The sequence below is a fragment of the Porites lutea genome, chromosome 10 (genome assembly GCF_958299795.1).
Source record: "Porites lutea chromosome 10, jaPorLute2.1, whole genome shotgun sequence".
Taxonomy (NCBI): Eukaryota; Metazoa; Cnidaria; class Anthozoa; order Scleractinia; family Poritidae; genus Porites; species Porites lutea.
Genome location: NC_133210.1, coordinates 22,336,953 through 22,361,424, shown reverse-complemented (window position 1 = coordinate 22,361,424; position 24,472 = coordinate 22,336,953). Strand labels below are relative to the sequence as shown.

Genomic DNA, 24,472 nt, shown 5'->3' with positions numbered 1-24,472 from the left:
AGACGTGCAGTCGACAAAACTAACATTAAATCTAAACCCACTACTGTTTCTGAACACTTTCTCTCTCACTCTAACCATTCTCATACTGACATGCAGTTAATCCCACTAGAGAAAATTCACTCTTCACGTGACTCAGTTCGTAAGGCCAGGGAGTCGCATTTGATAGATAAGGCCATGACCCGTGAACCTCATGGCCTAAACCGCCGTGACGAATTATTGTAATCCATTTCTTTAGTATTTTTCCTTTCCAGTTTTTGTGTTGTGCGTCATTTCCGCCTCTCCCTTTTAAACAATTTTTATTGCGACATTCTCCATTTATATAAATTGTGATTGCTACATTAGTTCAGTAACATCTGTAAACCTGAAGAAGGCTGGTATGGCTAGCCGAAATATTGTGATAAAAAACAATACACGTTGTCTTAAATCAGCTTTGCAGTAGTCTTTGGACTTCTCGTTCTTGGTTCTTAACTTTCTGTACTAGCTAGATGCAAGGTAGACTTTTCATTTTGCCTTGCCCATCGAAAATCTATTTACCAAGTGGCTTGATTTCAGCTTATTGCAGGACCAGCCTTTGATAAGATACAATTGACTGCAAAGTCTACAGATCAATATAAGCTTAGTTAATAACGTGTTCTCCCTCCCCCAAATCACGGTAGTTATTTCAAGCAAGAGAGTGATCGCATGGAGAGTTTCGACTGTAGTCTTGTTTACTGTATAGTTCCGCTTCCACGTTCATGACTCACGATTTTATCTGTCGAGATTGTGACTAAAGGGGTTACACGCATGCTACACACCTACTTTGCAATGGTTAACAAGACGCTACGGAGCTTACACCTCGGCGTCGTGGTTGTGGAACTGATTTAATTATAAATACGGAGAAATAGTAAGAAATGAAATATGGTAAGAGTAAGGTGTTAATTTGTGAAATTATGGAATTTGTCAGGATATTCTGAAAAGAGTAACATCCAAGAGGCCTACTTGCCAAAAACTAGCATTTTGGGACAAATTGTCTCTGAGAAATTAGCCTAGTTATGCTCTGATGACTCCATACAAATCCTTCTAAATTTGACTTGGGTCTCAACGTTTAGACCTAAGTCAAATATGAGGTTACTGGCGGTGAATAACAAGTGTAACAAAACAAACAGTCACACAGTCTTAGTCACATCAGGCTTCAAAAACAGCATAGCAGTGTCATGTACTGATTAAAGATATGTAAGGCACGGGTAAGGAGTCAATTACGTTGAGCATGGAATTGGCTAAAACTCAATGTTACGAGTTCGAATGTTTTGAGGATAATTATTCACTGACCATCAGCACGCAGGGATGTCGGATTAACACAAAAAAGTTTAATACCAAAGGAACATAGCCTTTACAGACCTTTAAAACACAGCATCCGCCAACACAAACTTGACTTGCGCTTAAGTAAAACTACATAGCCCCTGCCAATAATAACAAACTCTCACTCGAACTTCAGGTATCTCACGGCTTCCGCCAAATGTGAACACAGAACTTGAAAATCGACCTTCGTCACACTTGACTAAACACAGCAGTCCAGCTCGTGGGAAAAAACTTAGTTCGTCAAAAGAACTCGCTTGGAACTTGTATACCGTTTGACATAAGGTTCTAGAAAAAAACTAAACAGGCGAATAGTCGTAGTTTTTCGACATATTTATGATTTCAGTAACTGATGCAAATCTGCTGACTCATGCTGAAATGTAAACATGCCCTAATGAATTATTCATGGCTAATCCAAAAACGTAGAGAACGTTCAAGAAAGTCGTTCGAAAGGAGGGCTCACTTGTGAAATGTTTTTCAACACTCGAAGAGGAATTTCGTGTCTCTGCGCGGCCGCGTAATATCCTCTACTTATTCCACGAGTAAATTAAAGACTAAACTCGAAGTGATCTCAAGATATCACGAAGTAGTCCGGTCTCATTTCGGGAAATAGCCGAAACAAGCCCAAAAGTCACGAACTTGCACGCACAATCTTGTCCCGAAACTAGTGCATCATTTCAGAACTGTTTTTCATATCCCGAATTACCCTGGGTCGCAGTAGCGCAATCGGCTAATCCCTCAACTTAGAGTCTCCTTTGATCTGACGGGTCACACAGGTGAGTCGGTTCAAACCCCGGGAAAGCCAAAATAATAATTCTTCTTTCCTCGAAAAAGTTAAAGAATAAATCGAAGAAATCGAAATGATCTCGAGATACCTCGAACTAATTCGGCTCTCACTTCGTCAAATAGCCGAATAAAACTGAAAACCTACAGACTTTGCGTGCCCAATCTTGTCAAAAAATGGCAACTTTGATACATTCCTGAGCGTCGCGAATCCTTTACTTCGCGCTCCGCGGAAGTAATAATAATATTGAAAAAAAGTAAACGCAGGTCCCAAGCTCTCCATCCAGACTTCCTTATTCATTGGTTACGGTGAGTTTATACCTCAATCTTGTTCTCTACCATCCTTTCAAATTTACTGTGAATTTGCTTTGTTAGATAAACCTATTCCTTCCATTCCTTTTAAGGTTAATGGGGAAAGCAAAATAAAAAAACGTTATCACAAATAAGTGGTGTAAAGAGCTGTTCGAAATTGATTTTTATTTTACTTCTCTACCACCAGGTGATAATACTTTGCACTAATAATTAACATTTTAACCTCTTTGATTCCTGCCGGTAAGCCATATACCTTATTCCAAAATGGCGGCAAATTTATTCACTCCTTGTCTTTACGTTAATGGGGCTCTCAAGCCCTCGTTATAACGCAAACATTCTTCCAAGAGGGCTAAAAGAAAAGCATTATTAACACGAGTTTAGAATAAGGAGTATTATTTCTTTCAGTAACAATAGGATGATGGATACCTTTAATCCCTCCAGGACACGAAACCGTTTATATAAAGATGGATTCAGATCTTGGATGTCAAACAGTGGATCATAGTGTATTTTTTGAAGCAACTCTCTTGCAAAATTTGAAACTTCATACCTGATGAAATGTTAGGAGAAAATATCTAACAACAATAAAAGAGGGCAACAATAAAAAAATAAATAGAAATTCTACTCTGGTACTTTGCTTTATGCAAGAGAGAACACACAGGCCCAACCTTGAAATCTATACATAAAAATATCGGTCTAGTCTAAAACACTGTTAAGGTATTAGATGGTTCAAGGCAACGTAGAGCGGGCTTCAGATATTTAAAAAAAGTCGCTTTAAGGGCCTTAGGTTGCCTCAATGCATTTAAAAATAGTCTGTTGTAACAGAAAAGAATATAAGAGTAGCATTAAACAGGTTACAGCATTTGACAAAGGTAAAGGATACTTGGTAAAATCCCACTTCCTGACTATTTTAGCTGGAATTACTTCTAAATAGTTGTTGTGACAACTGCTGCAGAAGTATTTTCCTAAGTAGTGGCAATATCGAAACCGCTTTATGTAATCTGCATAAGAAGAGAAAGAAAATTACCATACAAATAACCTTCACTAAGAATGATTTTTTACCTGAACATTTATCTGAAGGAAAGCATGCTTGACGAAACGTTCAGAAACTCTTTAATAATCAGTATGTTTAACCAGTGCTTTATCGCCGCTTAAAAATTCTTTGGCTTCCCGCTCCAATTTTTAACCAATGATGAAACGCAGCTATTCTCGTTTTAGCTCTGTAAAGTAAGTCCTTTTGAGTAAGTCACTCCTATTTATTTCACAAATGGGTTTCCACACTTTTCCCTTCATTTATATTTTAAAAAATTAATGTTCCTACGTTTCGGCAAAATCATGACGTCATTATCAAGGAGTGGAAACAATTGCGATTTTAAAACTCTAAATTTGCATGAATGGACACAGCTAGACAAAGACTTTAACAAGGATTGGATAGGTTTGCACGTTCAAAGGCGGTCTTAATTGTTTGATGTAAAGCATTTCCTTAACGAGACAATCAAATTTGTTCCTGCATTTTTTCAGCACTCTAAGGTCTGGGGCAAACGTCGAATCTAAGTCGTGTCGAATAAATTAAAAATTCTGTGTTTTCACTCACGTGGGCAGCATCTATGCAAATTTATTGAAACAAAAGAAAGCGTTTAGATAAGAAAAGAGTTCAACTCCCACAGGACTGGTTTGGGACACAAACATGGCCGCCGTTTCATTGTTTTGGGACTCAAACATGGCTGCCATGACGTCATGTGAAAACACTCAATAGGTTCGACAAAGAGTCCACTAAATTCCAGCGTGGTAACAAACGTTGAACCTAAGTCGATCCTTTTTCACAAGTTAAACTTCATTAAAACATAGTAATAAGCAAGTGTGCCTGTGCTATTCACTCGATGCGCAGCTAGGTACTGCTAGGACTTGCTAGCAAATTGCCGGGCCTTTTTTTGGCAATTAATTGCGAAAAATAGAACGAGAAAACTAGCATTACATTCAGCTCTGAGAACAGTGTATCTTAGACGACAGCTCGTATTCTTCAAACACTGAACATTTATTGCAAATAGGCAATTCGCATCTCAAGCATTTACATTTAGTGTTCATGAAACACGAAAAACACATTTCCATCACGCTGTGCGATATCAGCAATGACTTTTGATAGCTCGCCTTTCCCGGTCGCGAAACGGTCTTTGTACAGCGCATGTTCGTCATGGAGGGGGAAAATAACGTTTGGCAGATGGGGGAGTCGGTATTTTTGTGACGTTTGCACAGTCCATCAAATTTGAATGAATTATGAATTGAGTTCAGGGCGTGTTTAGAACGTTTGCTGAAACGCCGAACTACTGTTTAAGTATCCGATTTGGCAAGTCGAACTTATGCTGGAGTGGAACCAATTAATTTGAGTCGAACTTAATTGTGGCAAACGTCGCACCATTCATGCGCCCATTTCAAAATTAATAGGTTCGACGAATTAAGTGCGACTAAGATTCGATCTTTGTCCCAGGCCTAAAGCAGCTGCGGAGGTTCTCAGGGGCGGCGCTCGTGTGGTCTTTATCATGTTGTTTGCGCAAAGATGATGATTTACTTTTGTAATCATCCACGCTTATAAAAAGATGCCCACGAGTATAACCAACAAAGCTACCTGTATCGCATAGGTTACATTGAAACTGGTGCACTAAGCACTGTTGATTAACCAGTTGTGGTTTCGTTTCACATTCGTGGAGGTCCTGTCCAATTTTCTTACTCACAAATACGGGTTGGACTGTATTATGGAACTTTAGACTTCGGTCTTTCAACTGAGTCTTAACAAGATTTGCGGATTCCTGGTCCTTTAAGGGTGTAACTACCCCGATCACGTCATATCCCGCAATTTCTGCCGAAGCCTGCAATATTTTAATTTCATAAAATACAACCATTTGGTTTGCAGGAAGGCTGACAAAAGATGTACACAGGATGTTAATATGTACCGATACTCCACGTCTCATCTGGTAAGATCACAAGTAAATGAATTAACCACTCAGGGCTAAAGGGTAAAACTTTTAATTTCAAATTTATGGCAGTTAAAGGCCTCACCCGAACTACAATTTTTTTTACCAGTATTCTAGTTAAATAAAAACTGTGGCAATGGCTAATGTAGTCAGGGCGACTACATTAAAAACAATATGTACAAAAAAGAAGAAAAAATATGTTTACCTGGAGCGACAGCCATACCACAACCTGCACACCTGAAGTTCTGTTGGGCCATCACTGTTTTCCTTCTGAACACCAATAATATATTTTTTATCAACACGTTATCTTCATTTTGAGATACCGAACGACATATGAACTTAAAAAGAATGTTAGCAATATAGTGACATGCAGGTTATACCTTTACTGCATAAAAACAGAAAATGGGTTGTGAAAAAGGATCCAACATTGCCTTTGATATCTGACATGAAGTGGTGAGTTTATGGATACGGGGCTGCACCATGCTTACAGAGTGATGTTCAGGGTTTCACAATACACAGAGGAAATACACACCTGGGAAGCTTAAACGAAAATGTAAAACAGATAAATGGGGTGATATTCAGGGCTAGGACAGTAGAGGATGCACACATCTGGGAGGCTTAAGAGTATAAAATAAACCAAGTGGGGTTATATTCAGGGTTTGGACAGAACAAGATACAGACACAAGTAAGAGACTAACAATAGAATAGTACAGTTACATGTACTGATTTTCAGGGATTGTACAGAAGAACATGCATACACACCTGGGAGGCTTATGGGCATGAAATATAATTTGTGCCCTCGGAGGAGCCCACTCTGAATTTCCACGAATACGACACTGCAATAAAATATGTACAAACAATATCGTTGACATGGTGCTCTCTATGAATTTTTATCAGCAGAGTGCAAGTGAGTGTTTTTAACTTCACATTTTCGATTACAATTGCCTTTTCAGGCAGTGAAATAGACCTGTGTGGCGAGTGTATGTTTTGTTTTCCCATTCTTGACCGGGTGATGGCACCCAGACAACTGTTTCTTTAAAATTAACAAAAAGACAAAGGGCAATTTCCTGGAGAACATCACGTGGTCTGAATTGGGAAAAATACAAGCTAAATAGGTATATTGTCTTGCCAGATCATTTAGTTTCTATGGACAATGGTCCTTGGGAAAAAATAATAATTACCTCTCCAGTCACGAGTTTTTTTTTTAGGAAAAAACAAATAATTACCTCTCCAGTCTTTTTTCTGCAACCAGGCTCTGACACCTCGAATTGGTATTTAGGTGGCCCGAACTATTTATATGCGTTTTGGTTATGTTCTTGAATAGCGTCTTTCAACAGGAACAATTTACCGATTTCTGGAACTTTAAGAAAAAGTTATTTATTTTCTTGTAGGTGTAAAAACGTTTCAGATATCGGCAAATATTAAAACCGCATATTTACCAAAAATATTAATAACTTCGAAATCCTACGACGATTTTTCCCTCACTTCAGCAAATAAGCCTCAGAGCTCTCTAGTTTTGTATATGCGAGTTTGAAGTCATCCTCGGAGACCCAGGGACAGTCAGTCGGGCCGGGAGAAAAGGCGGGACGAAAGTTTTCAAGTACGGGCAAAAAAGCCCCTGGGTACCGACTCTCACCGAGCTATTTCCAAATAATCAAGCGGATGCCGGCTCCTGATTGGGCACAAAAAATGCTTTGTATTATTGTGCCCAATCGGCGAACAGTTTCTCCTGAGTTCCTTTCGTGCGTTCGTACTCGACGGCTATTGTTTCGATCACGGATTGTCTGGCTCATGCACCAAGAAATGCACGCAGTCAGGAAACTTTCAGTTTGATATAAAATCCCCATCTGATTTCAAAATACGGTCTGCCCGAAAACTAAAAACACTTTTCCAAAAATACAAGCTTGAGTTTACAACAGGTATTCACGCTAACATCGGTCACGTCTTGCGTAAATATTAATTAGGGAGTTTTAAAAGATACCAAGACGGCTGACAACCACGAAAACGTTGCATGGAAAAGGCAAATTCACATTTTTTCAGTTTATATCGTGATTATTCCAACTCGCTTACTTTGTCCGATGAATGAAACCGAACTCTTCTGGAGCTTAATTTCTATGAACCATATCCGAGTGAAGAGAATGAATTTTGTCATTGCTTGTTTACGTCCTTCACAAACCACGAAATTAGGCATTTTCACGGGTAGTCGTGCAGTTTACGGCAAAGAAATGTACAAAAAATTGCCTTGTCAAGCTATTGCTTATTTGACTTTTCTCGTCGCCGCCGCATCTTTAACGAGCCCCTTACTGTACTTGCCCTTTTCTTTTTGAAAATCTCAGCAAAACAAAATATAGCATCTACGGAAACCTCCTACCAGTTTTTAGCACTGAAAGTTCCTGTTTTGAGGAGAAATAAAGCCACCATCTCCAGTTCTTCTAACCACCTATTTTTCACCTGCAATGAAACTCTTCTTCTTGGTAATTTATTCAAGCTTTTTAGTTTTGCATCACATTCACACGGGCAGTTTGCCTTTGAGGATAATGAGAAGAATGAGACGATTGTCATATTTTTCATCATCTTTATCCCCAAGTGGCAAACTTCCCGTGCGAATGTGATGGCAAGTCTAAACAGCTTGAATAAATTACCAAATACAGGGATTTTCATTGTAGCTGAAAAATGCATGGTTAGAAGTACTGGAGTTGGTGGCTTCATTTCTCCTCACAACGAGAACCTGCGACGCTAAAAACGCTTGAGAGTTTTTTGCAGATGTTATATTTTGGTTTGTTAAGGTTTGTTTCCAAAGAAGAGGGACAAATACAAAGTAAGTTTGATGAATAGAAGTTCTTTAATCTCACCCCACATACAGCATAGAGTTGTTCTTCTTGTAGTGCTAACTGTACTCGCCGTAGGTTTCTGATGACTCAGTTTCTTGCAATAAGGCTTTGGGGAAGAATACCGTTTCAGATAGGAGATAGTCTGTCAGCACTCTTCCTCTATTTGTGCGTCAACTGTCACAAATGTGTTAGCGTAGCATTTTAAGGTTGAATTTGACCAGCATTTTGTGCAGCGAGTCGTATGGTCACGATTGACTTCAAACTTTCAGATATGAAACTAGAGAGCTCTGAGGCTTATTTGCTGACGCTGGGGAAAAATCTGTCGTCGGATTTCGAAGTTAATTACATTTTTTGTCAAAATGCAGTTTTAAAAGAATTTCGATATCTCAAATGTTTTTATACCTACAAGAAAATAAATAACATTTTCTTAAAGTTCCACTATTTTTTATTAGAAATGCCAGAAATCATATATATCGGTTACATTGTTCCTGCTGAAAGACGCGATTAAAAAAAAAACCAACACGCATGTAAATAGGCTCAGGACATATTAATTTGTTTTAACAAGCATTACTAAGTATTGCGTTCATTACTTATCTCAATATCATGCTCTTCAGTAAAGGAACTGAAAAGTCAAAACAAGCCTTGATTCAAAAGTAGAATAATTATTGGGTTGAAGATTCACCAATATAAAACAAAAACACTAGAAGCAGCAAAGTTTGGTCCCTCTTCTGAAAAGCATGTAAAAAAATCAGTGTTTGAAATAAACAACCATCAGTAATTTGTCATGGATGGTAACAGTTGCTGAAGATCTAATGGTTACTAGATTACCAGTAGTACATATTGAATTAGTCGAGTTGACGCTTTGCAGGATTCGAGAGAAGAGAACTAGAGAGAGGTACTTCCTCCCCTGTTTGCATCATTTACTCATAATAACATGCTCACTCTTGTGACAATCACAAGGGACTAATTGCACTCTAACTATATCAAGTTACCGGTAATGAGTTCTGCCTGGTTAAAGGATTCTTCATTAGTAGTTCAACTTGTGGAACATCATCTGGTGCAACAGCAACAGTTTCTGGCAGAGGAAGTAGAGATTGTGGAGCATCTTGATATGAAACCAGCCATTGCAATTCATTTGCAACAGGATGCTTCCTATTGGCAAACTTTTGGAGAAGATTTTTGGCAACAGTCTCTGCTGACAACTGTGTAGAATGCTTTGTCTCCAAGTTGTCTACAGATTCTGTTGAAGCGAGATCCATTTCTGATGACACCAGTGTAACAGTTGATGTATACAGGTAATCACCATATTCTTGAAGCTCTTCATTTGTGGAACTAATCTCCTCCCAGTCTTGACTAAGTTCATCTTCACTATCACACAAAGATTCTTAAACGCAACAAAAAGCAGATTTCAAACCAATCGCATTCTCAGAGAACCTGGTCAGAACACTGTCTATGACAATGATTGAAACAAGAAAAAAGCTTAAAAGATGTTATGAAACCTGCTGTAACTAACAAACCAAAAGGCCATATTAAAGTTGTGTGCCCAGTGCCCCAGTATTTAAATAGGAGCAAGGATTAAGGAAAGCTGATTTTGCTAAAGAAATACCTTCCTACTTTTCACAGAAGAAGACTATGATAGTAATCATTTAAAGCGAAAGACAGGAAGGTCTGTAACAAGTTTTAATTACAGTTAAACCTCCCTGAAGCGGCCACCCTCGATTTAGCGGCCACTAATCAAAGTCCCAAAATAATTGTAGAAAAGAACGGGAACTTAAACCTCTATTAAGCGGCCAACTTTGGCCATCCCAACGAGAGTTTGCCCATTGTTGCCACCTCTGTTAAGTTTCATTCATTCGGAGCCCCATTGCCAAGTAAATCTACCCATCCCAGAAAATTTGGTAATCAGGTGACCGTACACCTACCGCCCGCCGTCCGTCCGCACCACAGGAAAACCAATGTTTACTCTCACACTTTTAGCTAGTTTGGGAGCCCAAGAGAAAACTAATTGCACAGGCTGCACATCAATGTTGTGATCAATTGACAGCTATCAAAACAGGGCATCCGCTGACAAGTATCACCTGACCGTACCGCGGGCTCAAGTGTCGACCCATCGAGGTCGAGTATTTTTTAAAGTTATCCGCTGACAAATTACCAGTTTCAAATGATCGCAGGCTCAAGTTTATTTTTTCCAAGGATTCATATCAAATATGTTGTGTTTATGTCACCATGGCCCCGCCCTATTAGGATTTTGATTTCAAACTGACCTCGGAAGCAAAAATTCATCCAGTTTTTTTAAAAGTACAGGCGGGGAAGACCTTATCTTACCATGGTCACGCGTTGGTCACGCTCTACGTCCAATTTTTATACTCTGATTGGTCAAAATTTGACAGGTGAGTTTATGCGGAAAAATTATGCAGCATCTTGAAAGTAGTTTACTTTGACAGCTGAAGCTGACAGAGTTTTGTGTCAACTTGTGATGTTTTTAACTGTCTTTTTCCTCTGGAGGTTCAAAATGAAATACAGCTGCCATCATTAATCTTCTGTTATTCATGGCTGGTTTGTTTACTGGGTTTTGGTTGAGAAATGCGTCGCTTGTCAAAATTCGGTAATTCGATTTCGGATGGCATCGTTTTCGTTTTTCACCTTGCTTAATGCGTAAGAGGGTTTAAAAGTCTCAAGCAACTGTGGCCTCCCTTGGTAGCTTTCAGGAACTGAATCTCGAATGGTTAGCCTAAGTAATCGGATGCAATTCAGGCTACTTTACGACTGGAGAAGCATTACTGCTCCTTAATTGGTCGTCAACTTCTATCTTGGACTATATTTTCATCCATTATTTTCTTTAAAAATTTTGGTCCGTATAGCAAGTTACGGACCGCACATTGACCAATCGCAAGGCGAAAACAGACTCAGCCATATAATAAATACCCCTTAATAGCCGCGTTTTCGGTCCGTACTGTAAATTACGGACCGAGCGCGGGCCATAAATCGATGGAAAAAAACGAGGATCCATAATTTACAGTATGGACCGAGAAAACGAGGCTAATAAGATGTTTATAATATGGCTTCTTCCAGTTTCGGGGACCGGAAACCAGTACAGGACGCGCGATTCGACAATCATTTGACAGGCGTCAAGAAAGAAAGTTTTTATTGGCTCACGAAAACAATAGCACACAACAAAGAGTTTCCGAGAAAGTGAAAACAAATTCGCCATGTTGAAAAAGTTTATTTGGTCAAAACTAAGAGCGCTGTAAGTTTTAGCTCTTTAATGTAACGCTGGAGTATTTTGTAAATCGGGCACTGTCTTTCTCGAAGTCGTTTCCATCTTTCCTCCACTGGTCCTTGTAAAAAAAACACTGCAAAAGGCAAAGAAACTTTTCAAAGTAAGTTTGTTGTCATTGTCGAAGTTTGGGAAAACCTCTCGAATTTCTGCCAGTTCGTTCTCGTCTTCAAGCGTGATCTGCGTTAAAATTTTCAAACACGGACCATATTTTCTTCCACGGAAAGGCTACGATTCAGTTTCTACATCAGCTTCGTTCTCGTTCAATCAAAGCTAGGTTAAAATCTGGAAAGGCAAAGTCAACATCCCGTCCTCAGGGTTTACAGACATATTTTTAAGTATATTCGGTCAAAACTAAGAGCACTGTAAGTATTCACTCGCCAATGTGACGCTGGAGTCTTTTGAAAACTGGACATTGTGTCTGGCTCGGAGTCGCTTCTACCTTTCTTTCGTTGGTCTTTGGAAAAACACTGCAAATGACAAAGAAGCTCGTCAAGATGATCGGGTGCAGGCATGTTTGTTATCGTATTTGTCGAAGGAATTACTCATTTTCTCTTAGGCAAAACATCTCGAATCTCTGCCAGTCGATTTTCGTCTTCTTAACTGTGTACTACGATTAAATTTTCAAACACTGACTAGAACCCTCTTCGATAAGATTACGAGTTAGTTTCTTCATCGCCTTCGTTAACAAATAAACAAAGTTTAAAATGTTGAAGGACAAAGTCAAAATCTAAGTCCTCAAGGTTGATAGACGTCTTGTAACTTAATTTCAACCTTTTTTCCCGAGGTAAAGAGATTTAGAGCTCCGAAATGAGCAAATTCTTGTACTTCAGCAGCCATTATATTATATTATATTATTATTATTATCATTATTTTTTTTTTTTGCCGGAAGAAATGAATTAAGTTCAAAACATTTTTCTGGCACACAACTAAGAGCATGCGTTCAAGTGTGCAGAGTTTGTGCGTAGCCTACGCATAAACTTTTCATGAGTTCCTTTATCCTATTCTACAGTGGAGCCAGATTGGCATGGCTTCCACTTGTGCAGTTTGTCCTGTCAATGCTATGTTCAGGCAATAACCTTGACAGTATTGTAACCATAAAGGAACTTGGTGCTGTGTTAGCCTCATAAATCAAAATGAAGAGGGCAGCTAACACACCTAACACTGTCCCTCTCAAATTAGCCATTTAAACAGGCCAAATTCCCTGCCACCACACCCACCCAACCATGCACCAATAACTGTCTACTTTTCCCTCATAGTTAGAAGTCACCATTTCGTGCTAGTATTGACGTTAACAACATCATTTAACTCAAGTCTGCTTACTATAAGATGGTAGATGGACAGTCCTACCTGCTTTGTTCAAGATCTTTAGAAAACGATCTCAAAACCAGCTTGGCAAAGCGGAATATTTTTTTACCAGTTTTGAGGTCATTATAGTTTAATTAACGTTTGGAAAAAAGAAAAAGGTTGGGATTCAAAACACTGGCTGATAATCCTCTATATGAGGGGTTAATAAATTAATAAATTAATAAAGACACTATATTGCTGCCCTTCCCCTTGACCATAACCTCTTCAGACTCACTTGAGGAAGTTGTTGCAGTACTTGGTTCTGAGGTGGTTGAGTGTGTTGTATCATCACTGAAGGCAGGTTGTTGTATTGTCAGTCTTCCTTGCTTTTTCTCTTGCCTTTTCCTCTCAAGCTTTTCTTTTAAATGTATAATTTCCTCATCCTCTTCCTCATCTGAAGTGTCAACCTCGTCACACTTTATCTAATTAAAGACAGTAGATAGCTTTATTAGATCAATGAGTTGCCTAGCATCTAACCTAAAGTGATATGTTAAAGTACTCATCTGGTTGAACTGACATGACGTAAGCCATGTCGAAATATTATCCGAAAAAGTTTTACTTTTTTGGCATTTCCAACAAATGTACATTTTACCTCTCTTATCCCTATTTTACTTTTTGTAGATAGCTGTTAGTTGGTAAACATGTAAAAATTTAAAAATTTAAATCAATTAGGTTATTATTATTGGAGCTTTTCTGCAAGTGGTTGGTACTTGAAAAACGTTTCTCCAGTTGACATTTTTGTCACTTGGGCAGATATCGCTGTACCACTTGTCCATACATGTACAAGGTGTTGGTTTTTCCCTCACATTCGCTATAAGTCGCTTGTATACATTTTTCGATGATTTTTGGCTTTCAAGTATTGAAAAGAATTTGATACTTCCGCTTTGTTCTCGGGATTTGTTGGTGCAGAGATGTTAATGTTGAAACTATTTGGTAAGGAAGTTGTAAGAGTCATCCATTGGCACCTTGTTTATTCTATCATTGAATTTTACAAAAGAGGAAGAGAAACGAAATGCCACAAATGCCACAATGCAGTCACTCTCTGGGATGGATTGCGCAGGTACAATTTTAGCCATGTTATGTCCAAACCATACGACACACAATCTGTGAGCCATTTTTCCTGGAGGTTTTCGGGCATGGGACGACAGGCACTTTAATTTGCCTTACAAATATTTTGTAAGCTAATTTAAAGAAATCTCAAGAGGGCATCAGGCTTTTGTTGATAGTTTTAGCAATTCTCATTTGCAGACCATAGTCTTTATGTTTCAGATGACTTTTGACTGAAAACCTTCTCTTTAAAAAGTAGAGAAACATAGATATTATGGTTGCATTCCTTTCGACCAATCAAAATCCGGATTTTGCGATCTAAAACTTTTGATTTTTTGGTTCCATTAAGGACTAAAGCAATCTAAGATTGCAATCTGAACAATCCACCTCCGCACTTGGATCGTTCAGACTGGTATCTCAATCTGGTTTCAGATTTTTATTCCATTTAATGAAACTGCTTTTCGATTGCAAAAATCGTGCTCATTCATTGATAAACACGGCGGGTCAAGGTTAGTTTGGGCAAAAGTTATTTAAACTTCTCCTTTGTTCTATGCCATTTGAGGATTTTAGTATACTAAACTTAAGTTTCCCTGTGACTCTAAATCTATAACGAAGCAAAAACGCTTGCATTTTCTCACCGTAAAACTATAGTGTCCAATGTGCGTGTGTTTAGAACATACTTCTCAGTACTTGAGAATTCGTAATTGTCTTCTGAATTTTCAAATTTCAGATAATTTTAAGTTGACGAGTCCCAGTATGAACCACCACTAGTTAAAGAGCTATTTTTCTTTTCATTTCTCCAAGAGAAGACGCTTAATTTAGCCGAAAGAAATAAAAAACGATATGTTGAAATTGAGAAGAAGATCAGAGCAGCAGGCAGCTACTGTATGGATCAATGTTATTTCAGATTTTTGTTCAGGCTAACAGGAAAATCCAAACCATCTGGATTGTCTAAATCAGAAAAAAAGTTTGGCTAAAAGGAATGCAACCTCTGAATCCTTTTTCAAGATATCATGAGGAAAACAGAGATGCCAACCTCTGGAGATCTTAAAAGCTGATTTTATCCGGGAGACTTGGGGACCCGTACGGGAGACCAGGAGTTTGGTTTCGTATGAAGAAGAATACGCATATCTAGGAAAATACCTGACAGTGACAAATAATAAAGACTACTTTAAATAATAACCTGTTGATACATATAAGAAAGTTATACCAGATCAGCATCTCAATAAAGTCGAAATTGAGGCGTTGCCACATTTTAATGAGTTCTCTAGTGAAAGGATAATCTATCCCAAAGGAGGCAATATCATACAAGGCTACCATGCAAAAGAAGCTAAATGTCATGATTAGACTGAAGAATAAAACTAAAAACCGATTCAGTTGCCTTTTGCTATAGAGATCTAGTTATCTTTGAATCCTTTTCTTGCTAAGAGCCTCTGGACACCATATGCTTGCTGATTGAAGAGCACGGGTACAGTTAAGTTACGCATCAGTCAACCCTAGCTGCGCCCATCCCACCCCCTCCCCCCCACCCCCCCGGACTGACCCCCAGGCTGATTCCAAGGCATTAGCATTTTTTTGCCTTGGATGGCAAATTCCGAGGGGTGGGGCCTCTTGAGCTGTCAAACCCCCCGGGGTTGGGACGAACACATTTCATTGATCGCACAGTCAAGGAGTGCCATTTTACAGCTGATTTCATTGCTATGTATACACCCGGATTTTCAGACATGATTCGACGGTCATGATTCGACTAGTCATGATTCGACACTAATATAATCACGTGACGTATCGCCTCGCAGCAAGTAAACGGTTGCAAAATAATTGAGTGTCCTGCCGTGGGATCCAAAACAGTGAGAGAAACATCTGGCTGGCAAGGAAAGCTTAGCACTAAAGGACATAAGTGTAACGAAGCTAGAATCCCGACAAAAGCGTTTTACCTGAAGAGGAAAGCTTTGTTGCTGGAAAGCGGCGACATGATACAGTAATTATGATAACATCTCATCAAGTGATAAACCTGGAGTTCGCTTGCCGAGTTCGAATGTATTTCTGTAGGCGATTTCATAATGGACGAAATATTATCAATACGGCGAAAAGCGAAAAAGTCCGATGGTTTATCGTTTAGTCTTCTTCCGTATGACTAGGTCTCGGTATTTCGCCGTTGGTGAATACCACCCGCAATTCACATGTAACAGTAATGCAAATTTAGTTAACATGGAGGCAAATTTGTATTTCTTCAAGTTGGTACTTTTTCGTCCTTACTCAACTTCTGCATGGTTAAAAAATAACAGGAAAACTTGATGTTTTGCAGATGAAATCAACAGATAAATTGATCAGTCTGCCGTTGTGAAAGAATTTGCTTGAGAGTTTGAAAGTTTTGTTTTGTCGACCATTGAAAAATATCACAATGTGCGGTCCTCGACCTATGACCCTAGTGAGCACAAATAAAGAAAACCATACATAAAAGAAAGCAACATTTGTTTTTATTGAAAAAGGGTAAATTATGATATTTCTTTAAAGATCAAGGTAGAGGCCCAAAAAAAGTTGAGAAAAGAGCCGAAGAAACGTATTGATCGAGACTTCCACACGCCCGATAACATGTATTGCGATTAGATTGCGTGACTTGTATGAGAGGCTGTTGTCTGGAAAGGAGAACAATATGGATCACAGTCTTCTTTTTCTGAATTACAAGAGAAACATTCAAGCTATCATTAAAGTAACTTTCAGATTGTGTGCTTTGATTCCTGTAGGGATGTAGGATATTCAAGGTAAAATACTATGCTGCTTGGTAACCTCTCGGTCGAATCATGACGGTCGAATCATGACCGTCGAATCATGTCTAAAAATCAGGGTGTATACACAGCACTGAAATCAGCTGTAAGCATTTTAATGTGCGATTTTTTGTTTTAATTCCTTGGTAATAGTGCTATTCTATTTAAGACTTCACGCCATGACGACATGGGCGCAGCTGGAATTGACTGATGCATTAATCAGTGCATTGATAAACACCAACAAACCTGCATTGCACATAGTTAACACTCCAATTTGTAAATTTTGAAATATGAGACATTTGTTCTTTTGAATGAATTGCTTCAATTTCTGGAATTTTAGTTCAGTTTGACAGTTCATTTCAAATTTGTGATTATTTTAAAGTTGCCTCCTTTTGACCATGCAGCTTTCCTAATACCTTAACTACATGTACATGTATAAGAGCAAGTTTTATGGCTGTCAAGGACAGTTATTTCAAAGCAATGCCAAGCACTTTTCAAGTTGGCTTTGCTTTTCACTTTGTTTCAGTTATTTCCTGGTAGGAACTACATACCGGCCACCAAACCAAAACAGTGAATTCTTTACAGCTTTTCCAAAATTAATTGAAAATATCTGGATAAAATTCTCAAATATAATACTTCTTGGAGATTTTTATACCAATCTATTACAGGACGAACGGGGCAACACGTCGTACGAAGGAAACAAGATGAAAGGGATACTCCAACAGTTTAATATGAAGAACGTGGTAAAAGGACCAACAAGAATTACTAACCATTCTAAAACGTTGATTGACCTCATTATCACGAATGGAAAAGATCTGGTCAAACAAAAGGGCACACGTCCCCTGGGTATCTCAGATCTCGACATGATTTATGCAACTTTATCAGCCAGTATCCCGCGAGACCAGCCTGAAATAATTGCCATCAGGAACTTCAACAAATTCAACGAAAGGAAGTTTCAAAGTGACATTGCCCGTGCGCCTTTTCAAGTCTGCGAAGTTTTTTATGATCCCACTGATGTTTATTACGCATGGAACCTGCTCTTCACAGAATTATGCAACGAACACGCACCACTTAAACAAATTAAAGTACGCAGTAACAGCCTGCCTTGGGTAACAAAGGAAATCAGAATAACCATGAATCAAAAATATAAGACTCTGAAAAAGGCGCGTCAGCTAAATGATCCACCGCTATGGGATGATTATAAACGACTCAGAAATAAAGTATCAACAATGACGAATAAAGACAAAGCCGAATATTACTCCAACCTATTCGATGAAGTAAAATCCGCTGCTGCTTACTGGAGACTACTGAAAAAGACATCAGGAACAACAAAAGTAAACAGACAAGCCCACCGATTAAAGAAGGACGATCGAACCCTTATAACAGATGACACTGAAAAGGCAACTATGTTAAACGATTATTTCCGCACAGTTGCTGAAAAATTGATTGGCCCCGCGGAGGAAATTAAGCCATTAAACGCTCACAGCCGTGAGAATGTGGATACGCCGTCTATGACCAGCATCATGGATAGTCAGAAGGAAATCGAGGAAAAGATCTGCAAGTTAAAAGTGAAGAAAGCTACGGGGCCAGTTGGCGTATCTGCGCGTCTTTTAAAGTATGCGGGTATGTCTATTGCCCCATCTCTCACGAGCGTGTTTAAACAGAGTGTTGAAGCCTGCAATCCACCAGACCAGTGGAAAATAGCAAGAGTCAGTGCAGCGTTCAAAAAAGGACGAGAGGAAGACAGAACATGTTACAGACCACTGTGTATGCTCAGTATACCAAGTAAATTAATGGAATCCTGCGTCGCAAGTAATATCACTAATCATGTAGTTACGCAAAATTTACTTGATAACAGGCCATGGGCTTACAGGAAGGGAAAGTCAACAGAACACCTCACTGAGAAGTGGAGAGAAACAGTAGAAAGAAAGCTTTTTGTGGGAATACTGTTTGTGGATTTCACTAAAGCTTTCGACCCACAGTCGCACAATATATTACTATAAAAGCTGAACGACATTGGAATCAGAGGAGATATCTGGCTGTGGTTACAGAACTACCTTAAAGAAGAAAGACAATTCGTAAGAATAAACGGATGCAACTCCAATACACATATTATAACTCATGGAGTGCCGCAATGGTCGGTCCTCGGACCCACGTTATTCTCCCTCTTCACAAACGACCTCCCAAAATCACTACGCTCTGCGGAAACTTATCTGTATGCAGACGACACAACAATATACTGTATAGCAGAAACGATGGATTTGCCAACAAACTCACTAAACAATGTTCTAGCTGAACTCCAGGAATGGTGCGACAGAAATTCGATGGTACTACACCCAGAAAAATGTAAAGCAATGGTCATGCAGCACAAATCAACTTTACTGGCCCTATCCAAGCTCTTTGTCTTGGCAACAACGTCATAAAGTGGACAACCTCAGAAAGACTCCTCGGAGTACAAGTTGATAACAAGATGTCCTGGTCAGATCATGCTGCAAATGTAGCGAAGTCCTTCGCATCCAAGTTAAGTCTATTCCGACGCATGTGATTCCTCCCTCAGAAGCAATTAGAAGATTTCTACACAAAAGTGATATTGCCATCAGTTACATACGGTCTGACAGTGTGGGGATCGTGCAACAAGACGCACCTAAACAACCTGGAGAAACTCCACGCAAGGGCTGGGCGAATTGTATATGGGTTGCCATGGGACCGTCTAGCGCTGAAGAGGTCTTAATGCGAACTGGATGGGACAGTCTGGAAACAATGTAAAGAGTTTGTCTTCAAGTGTTTAAAAGGTTACACCGTCACGGAATTTAAAGATTTGTTTTTACAGAGGAATTCAGGCCGCAGAAGAAATGAGAACATCATCCTTCCAAGGCCAGAACAAATTTTATCAGGAACTCCATACGCTTTAGAGGAGTAATTGCATGGAACACTTTAATGAACAAGGAAACAAGGGCCAAAACCTTGAAAGAATTTAAACGCTGTCTTGTAAAATTTGATACCGAAAAAATGCATTTTGAACCAATTTTAGCTACAATTAAAAACAGAGATATCGGTTACCAATACTTTTAACAGTTTTAATTTTCAATTGTACATTTTCACAACCTATTTTAGCTACAACTAAAACCGAAATATTGGTTACAAACATTTATAACAGTTTTTAATTTTGTAATCGTACATTTGCTTTCAGTACGCCTTATTTTTCTTGTAATTGTTGTATGCACGACCCCACCAGCAATGCTGATCTTTTTATCGTGCTAAAATAAAGTTCTTATCTTATCTTATCCTTTTCAAACTCATTTTAAAGACAGTTGCATGAATTTTTGTATTTCTTACCTGTTCAATGGCTGCAATCAAAGCTTCTGATATGCTAAAATGAGCATTTTCCTGTTGAAAAAGAGGTCACACAATCACTGACAAGTGACAAATTCCTTTTTACTACACTGCAACAACTGCACGAAACTGCAGCCCACTGCACAGTGTAGTTCATTCATCTGTGCTTAAAAGTGACAAAGCTGCACAATTAATTACCCCAAGAGCAGGGCTAGTTTCACTTCCCTCAGCACCGTTAACTGACTCTGCACTGAATGGCTCAATTCTACATGACGTTTGTCCTTCACACCAAATTGTGTAATAATTTTTGGAAGTGGAAGAACTAGAAGAATTTGAATTTAATTGATTGAATAACAGTAGCATTTGATAACTAACCTTGTAACCTTGTGTAAATTGTGTGGAACCTTAGAAGTAGTATAGGAGGGACCGAATTAACCCCTTTTTTGGGGAGGATTGTCATTAAGGTGGGGAGGAATACATTAACGTCGCTGACGTCATAGGCTACTGTCTTGATCTCATGAATAAAATGCGCAGGAATCTCATTAACTTGCGGTGGAATCTCATTAAGTATATCCAGTTCGACGGGTTTATCAACGACGTTATGTGCTATTTTTAGACGGATGATGTCATGGTTGGTATAACCGGTTTGACAGGTTTTAGTTATTTTCGGAAGATGATGTCATATGTATTCCGGGGTACTATGATGTCACAGTTGTTTTGATTGGTTGACCGGAATTAGAAAGACGCTCATTGGCTGTCTCGTTTGACGAAGCATTCTAGTTGGTTGCCGTATTTTTATTGTTTGAACGGCATAAAAGCCTGCTCACTGCCTTCCCGCATACTAATTTGGATTTCCTGCATACTAATTAAGTGTCTTCCTCCATATATAACGAAGTGGATAGGTTTATTAATGAGCGTCACTCTACTACAATAGGAACAATAGGCTTGCCTAGACTTGCCCGGGCTCTTTTAACCCTGATTGGATAGTAACATAAAAGCGCGCTTTCCCTTCAGTATTTCCTTCTCGCAATCGCTTTCCTAAGGAAAAAGTCTTACTATCACCAATATTTTTTAAAACATTGCTCCAAACATGCAAGTCGAATCGAGCTGTAAACTTGTCTGACTATTACAGAACTGTTTTCTCCTTTCTATCTCGAGGAAATGAAAAACTATTGAAGTCTTGTCATTTTCACGCACGGTTAATCAGTTAATTATGCGAGTTCGCAAGCCCAAAGTTGAATACAAATTAGCTCTACAGGAAAGACCCAAGGGAGGGAATCTTGACGTATTATTATAAAACAAATAACTTAACAAGGATCAATTAAAACACGCGACTCATAATTGCTAGCAATAAAAACACAAGACAGATACCGTTCCAAAAAAACTTTATTAAAAAACAATGACAAAAAGAGTCAAATACACAGGAATGGACATTAATTAATCTTCATCTTCGCCCATGGAGTACTTGTAAGGTTTGAATTTCTTATGCCGACGTTTCTTCAGCTGTTTGCCATGAGATTTATGATCATCCAAATAATTTAGAAATTGAATCCGACGCCTCTTGCGCTTCGGGCCTTGTTGTGATGGGGTTTCTACTGTGGGAGGAGGGGTCAGGAAAGCAGGATTTAAGGGTGGTGGAGGGGTGAGGCTTTCTTTGTCAGGTTTTTGAGAGATAGCCGCTTGTGTTAATTCAGGTGTTACATTAAAGGGGTTGAGGGGAGTCGAGAATGCTGTCGTTGCTGTCGAAGGATCTTGTGTCCTTGATGTTAAGTCTGGAACAGTGCTGATTATTCCTTCCGGTCGTGTTCTTGTATTTAATTGTTCATTAAAAGCCAGGTATCTGTTTGCAACTGAAGGTATCGTTTAGCTTTTTCATCGTCCCGAAGATCGTTTCGAGAAAGCACGTCATCCATGTTGCCTTGTATTTCTTGCATAGCTGGAAGAAGCGGGACAGGCGAAAGAGTTTGCTGCTTCAGATATTTTAGAAGGTCTTGAGGAATATTTTCTTGAAACCCTGCTTGGTTAAAGCCTTCTTCACTGGGCAGGACGTTTGTTCGCAACCGACAATTATCTTGGGTAGTAGTTTTCAGATCAATCAGAAGATAACCAAAAGGTCTTTTTACAGCCTCTTCGTACTGATTTAAAAAGAAATCCGTCTGCCCGGGATACATTTGCTTCGCTAGAGTCAAGATTTGCAATTTGTCTCGTGGAATCTTGAATAACACCAGATAATGGCTGTTTAGGCTTATGCTGCGACTACCTTTCCCCTGATGAAATAGATTCTGCACGATATAAATCACGCTCAGATTGCGATGATGAGAACCACGAGTAAAAAGGTTCACAATCCGCTTGTCTTTACTGGCGTCAATCATCTGATCATCAAACACGATCAGATTCTGTTTGTTCACATCAAAATAGGAATCCTGCTCCAAAGCCGTAGGAATTCCCTTAACGAAGTCAATGTGTGGCATGGCGACTAACATTTGTGTATACGCTGGCTGCCATTGTGAATAACACCAAACGATCCTCTCCGGGGGAGGGTAAATTGTCTCTGAAGCTTGTCGCAATAGCGATCGAACCCAGGCCGTTTTTCCGGACCCGGTCATTCCGGCAATCATGGAGGTGAAAGGGTGCTCGAAGCGAAACCGCTGACATTTCTGTGAAAACGGAACTGTTTGAAATGGTGTGAGACCAACATTGTGGTGTTTAGACATCACGTGCCTTTGCATATTATCTTTTCTACTAAATGATTTTTCGCAAACGGAACAGAACCAACTCATGTTAGCTCAGGAGCAAAATGTAGACTGAGAAAGAGTTAAAATGTTGCGCATTTATATAGGTTTTCAGGCCATAAAATTCTATTGTTTTCCTCCCCCAAATCCACCACCACCACCACCGCCTCATTTCTATTGTTTTTTTCCTCCTCCTCCTCCTCATTTCTATTGTTTTTCCTCCTCCTCCTCCTCCTCATTCTATTGTTTTTCCTCCTCCTCCTCCTCCTCCTCATTTCTATTGTTTTTTCCTCCTCCTCCTCATTCTATTGTTTTTCCTCCTCCTCCTCATTTCTATTGTTTTTTCCTCCTCCCCCTCATTTCTATTGTTTTCCCTCCTCCTACTCCTCCTCATTCTATTGTTTTCTATCCTTCGCCCACTCGTTTCATTTTTTTTTCTCCACGAGATTCTATAAAAGACTGCCAACTGCCATCTTTAGTTCACTTTGAAGCAATGTCTCGTGTAGTGAACAACAATCGTGGTTTTCTTCAGCTGTTAGCTGATTGCCCTGCTCGTCAGCGACAGTTTCTTTTACGGACAGCCAGTCCACAACAACTACATGCATTAGTCCAAGTCTTATACAATATACTTAAGGAATACATTCTTATCCGCGAAGAAAATAAGCGGAACGTGTTGCCATATAAGGATGTTCTAGTAAACCTAGCAGAAACAAATGTCCCTTACAAAACAAAGAAGCGAATCCTTGTACAAGAGGGTGATGGTTTTATTCAAGACATATTGGTACCTGCTGTTACAAGTCTAGGATTTTTGATGCTACAAAAGAGGAAACGAAACTATAAGTTACTCATTTGAAGCTACGGTCTGTCACGGGTACTCATCAAAATGAAGAGAAAGATAGATTTGGTTGAAGAAGAACACGACAGTGAACATGAAGAAAGCGAAAGTCCTGGTGATGAAAGCGAGGATGAAGAACCAAGAATAAAAGATGTTTTGAGTCATCTTTCCCGAGCAGTGTCGGAAAAGCGTGCTTCTGATTTGCTGCATAGTATGGCCGCGTCGAAAGATATTCTTTTCTGGACTCCCAGCGGACAATTACTTCGAAATAAACGCACTATTCCCGTCACAAACATCGCCGAGCTAGTTGAGTATGTGTTACTCACTCATAACAATGAGGTTACCAAGCCTCGTGCGCTGAATACTTTTCTAGATGGACTTGCAGCGTTAGGAATCGATAAAGGTTTAATCAAGAACAAAAAGTTGTTAAGTTATTTAATAGAAAAGGAAAAAGGCTACCAAAATGTAGAAAATACTTCCGAGAACGAGAGTAATAATGAGGAGAGTTCATCCGATATTGTCTTTCTAATTCCGGTCAACCAATCAAAACAACTATGACATCATAGTACCCCGGAATACATATGACATCATCTTCCGAAAATAACTAAATCCTGTCATACCGGTTATACCAACCATGACATCATCCATCTAAAAATAGCACATGACCTTATCTTTATGAGATTCCTGCGCATTTTATTCGTGAGATCAAGACAAAAGGTTATGACGTCATCGGCGTTAATGTATTCCTCCCCACCTTAATGAGAATCCTCCCCAAAAAAGGGGTTAATTCGGTCCCTCCTATACTACTCTTAGAAACATTACAAAAAGGCAGCACTACTACTGAAAGCTTTTATTAACTGCCTTGTATTCCTCCAATGATCTTACAGATAAATTCTTTTAATTAGGCAC

At 39.2% G+C, this 24,472-nt stretch overlaps 1 protein-coding gene across 1 annotated transcript in view; it reads right to left on the bottom strand.

Moving 5' to 3' along the window:
* Positions 1-24,472, bottom strand: part of LOC140951303 (run domain Beclin-1-interacting and cysteine-rich domain-containing protein-like) — a 114,762-nt gene that overhangs the window by 68,110 nt on the left and 22,180 nt on the right. The window contains exons 6-12 of the mRNA XM_073400555.1: positions 20,000-20,050; positions 13,087-13,273; positions 9,220-9,611; positions 6,159-6,232; positions 5,602-5,666; positions 3,311-3,428; positions 2,857-2,977 (exon numbers count right to left, since the gene is read on the bottom strand). Of these exons, the coding sequence (XP_073256656.1) occupies positions 2,857-2,977; positions 3,311-3,428; positions 5,602-5,666; positions 6,159-6,232; positions 9,220-9,611; positions 13,087-13,273; positions 20,000-20,050 (1,008 nt within the window). The remainder of the gene's footprint in view (positions 1-2,856; positions 2,978-3,310; positions 3,429-5,601; positions 5,667-6,158; positions 6,233-9,219; positions 9,612-13,086; positions 13,274-19,999; positions 20,051-24,472) is intronic.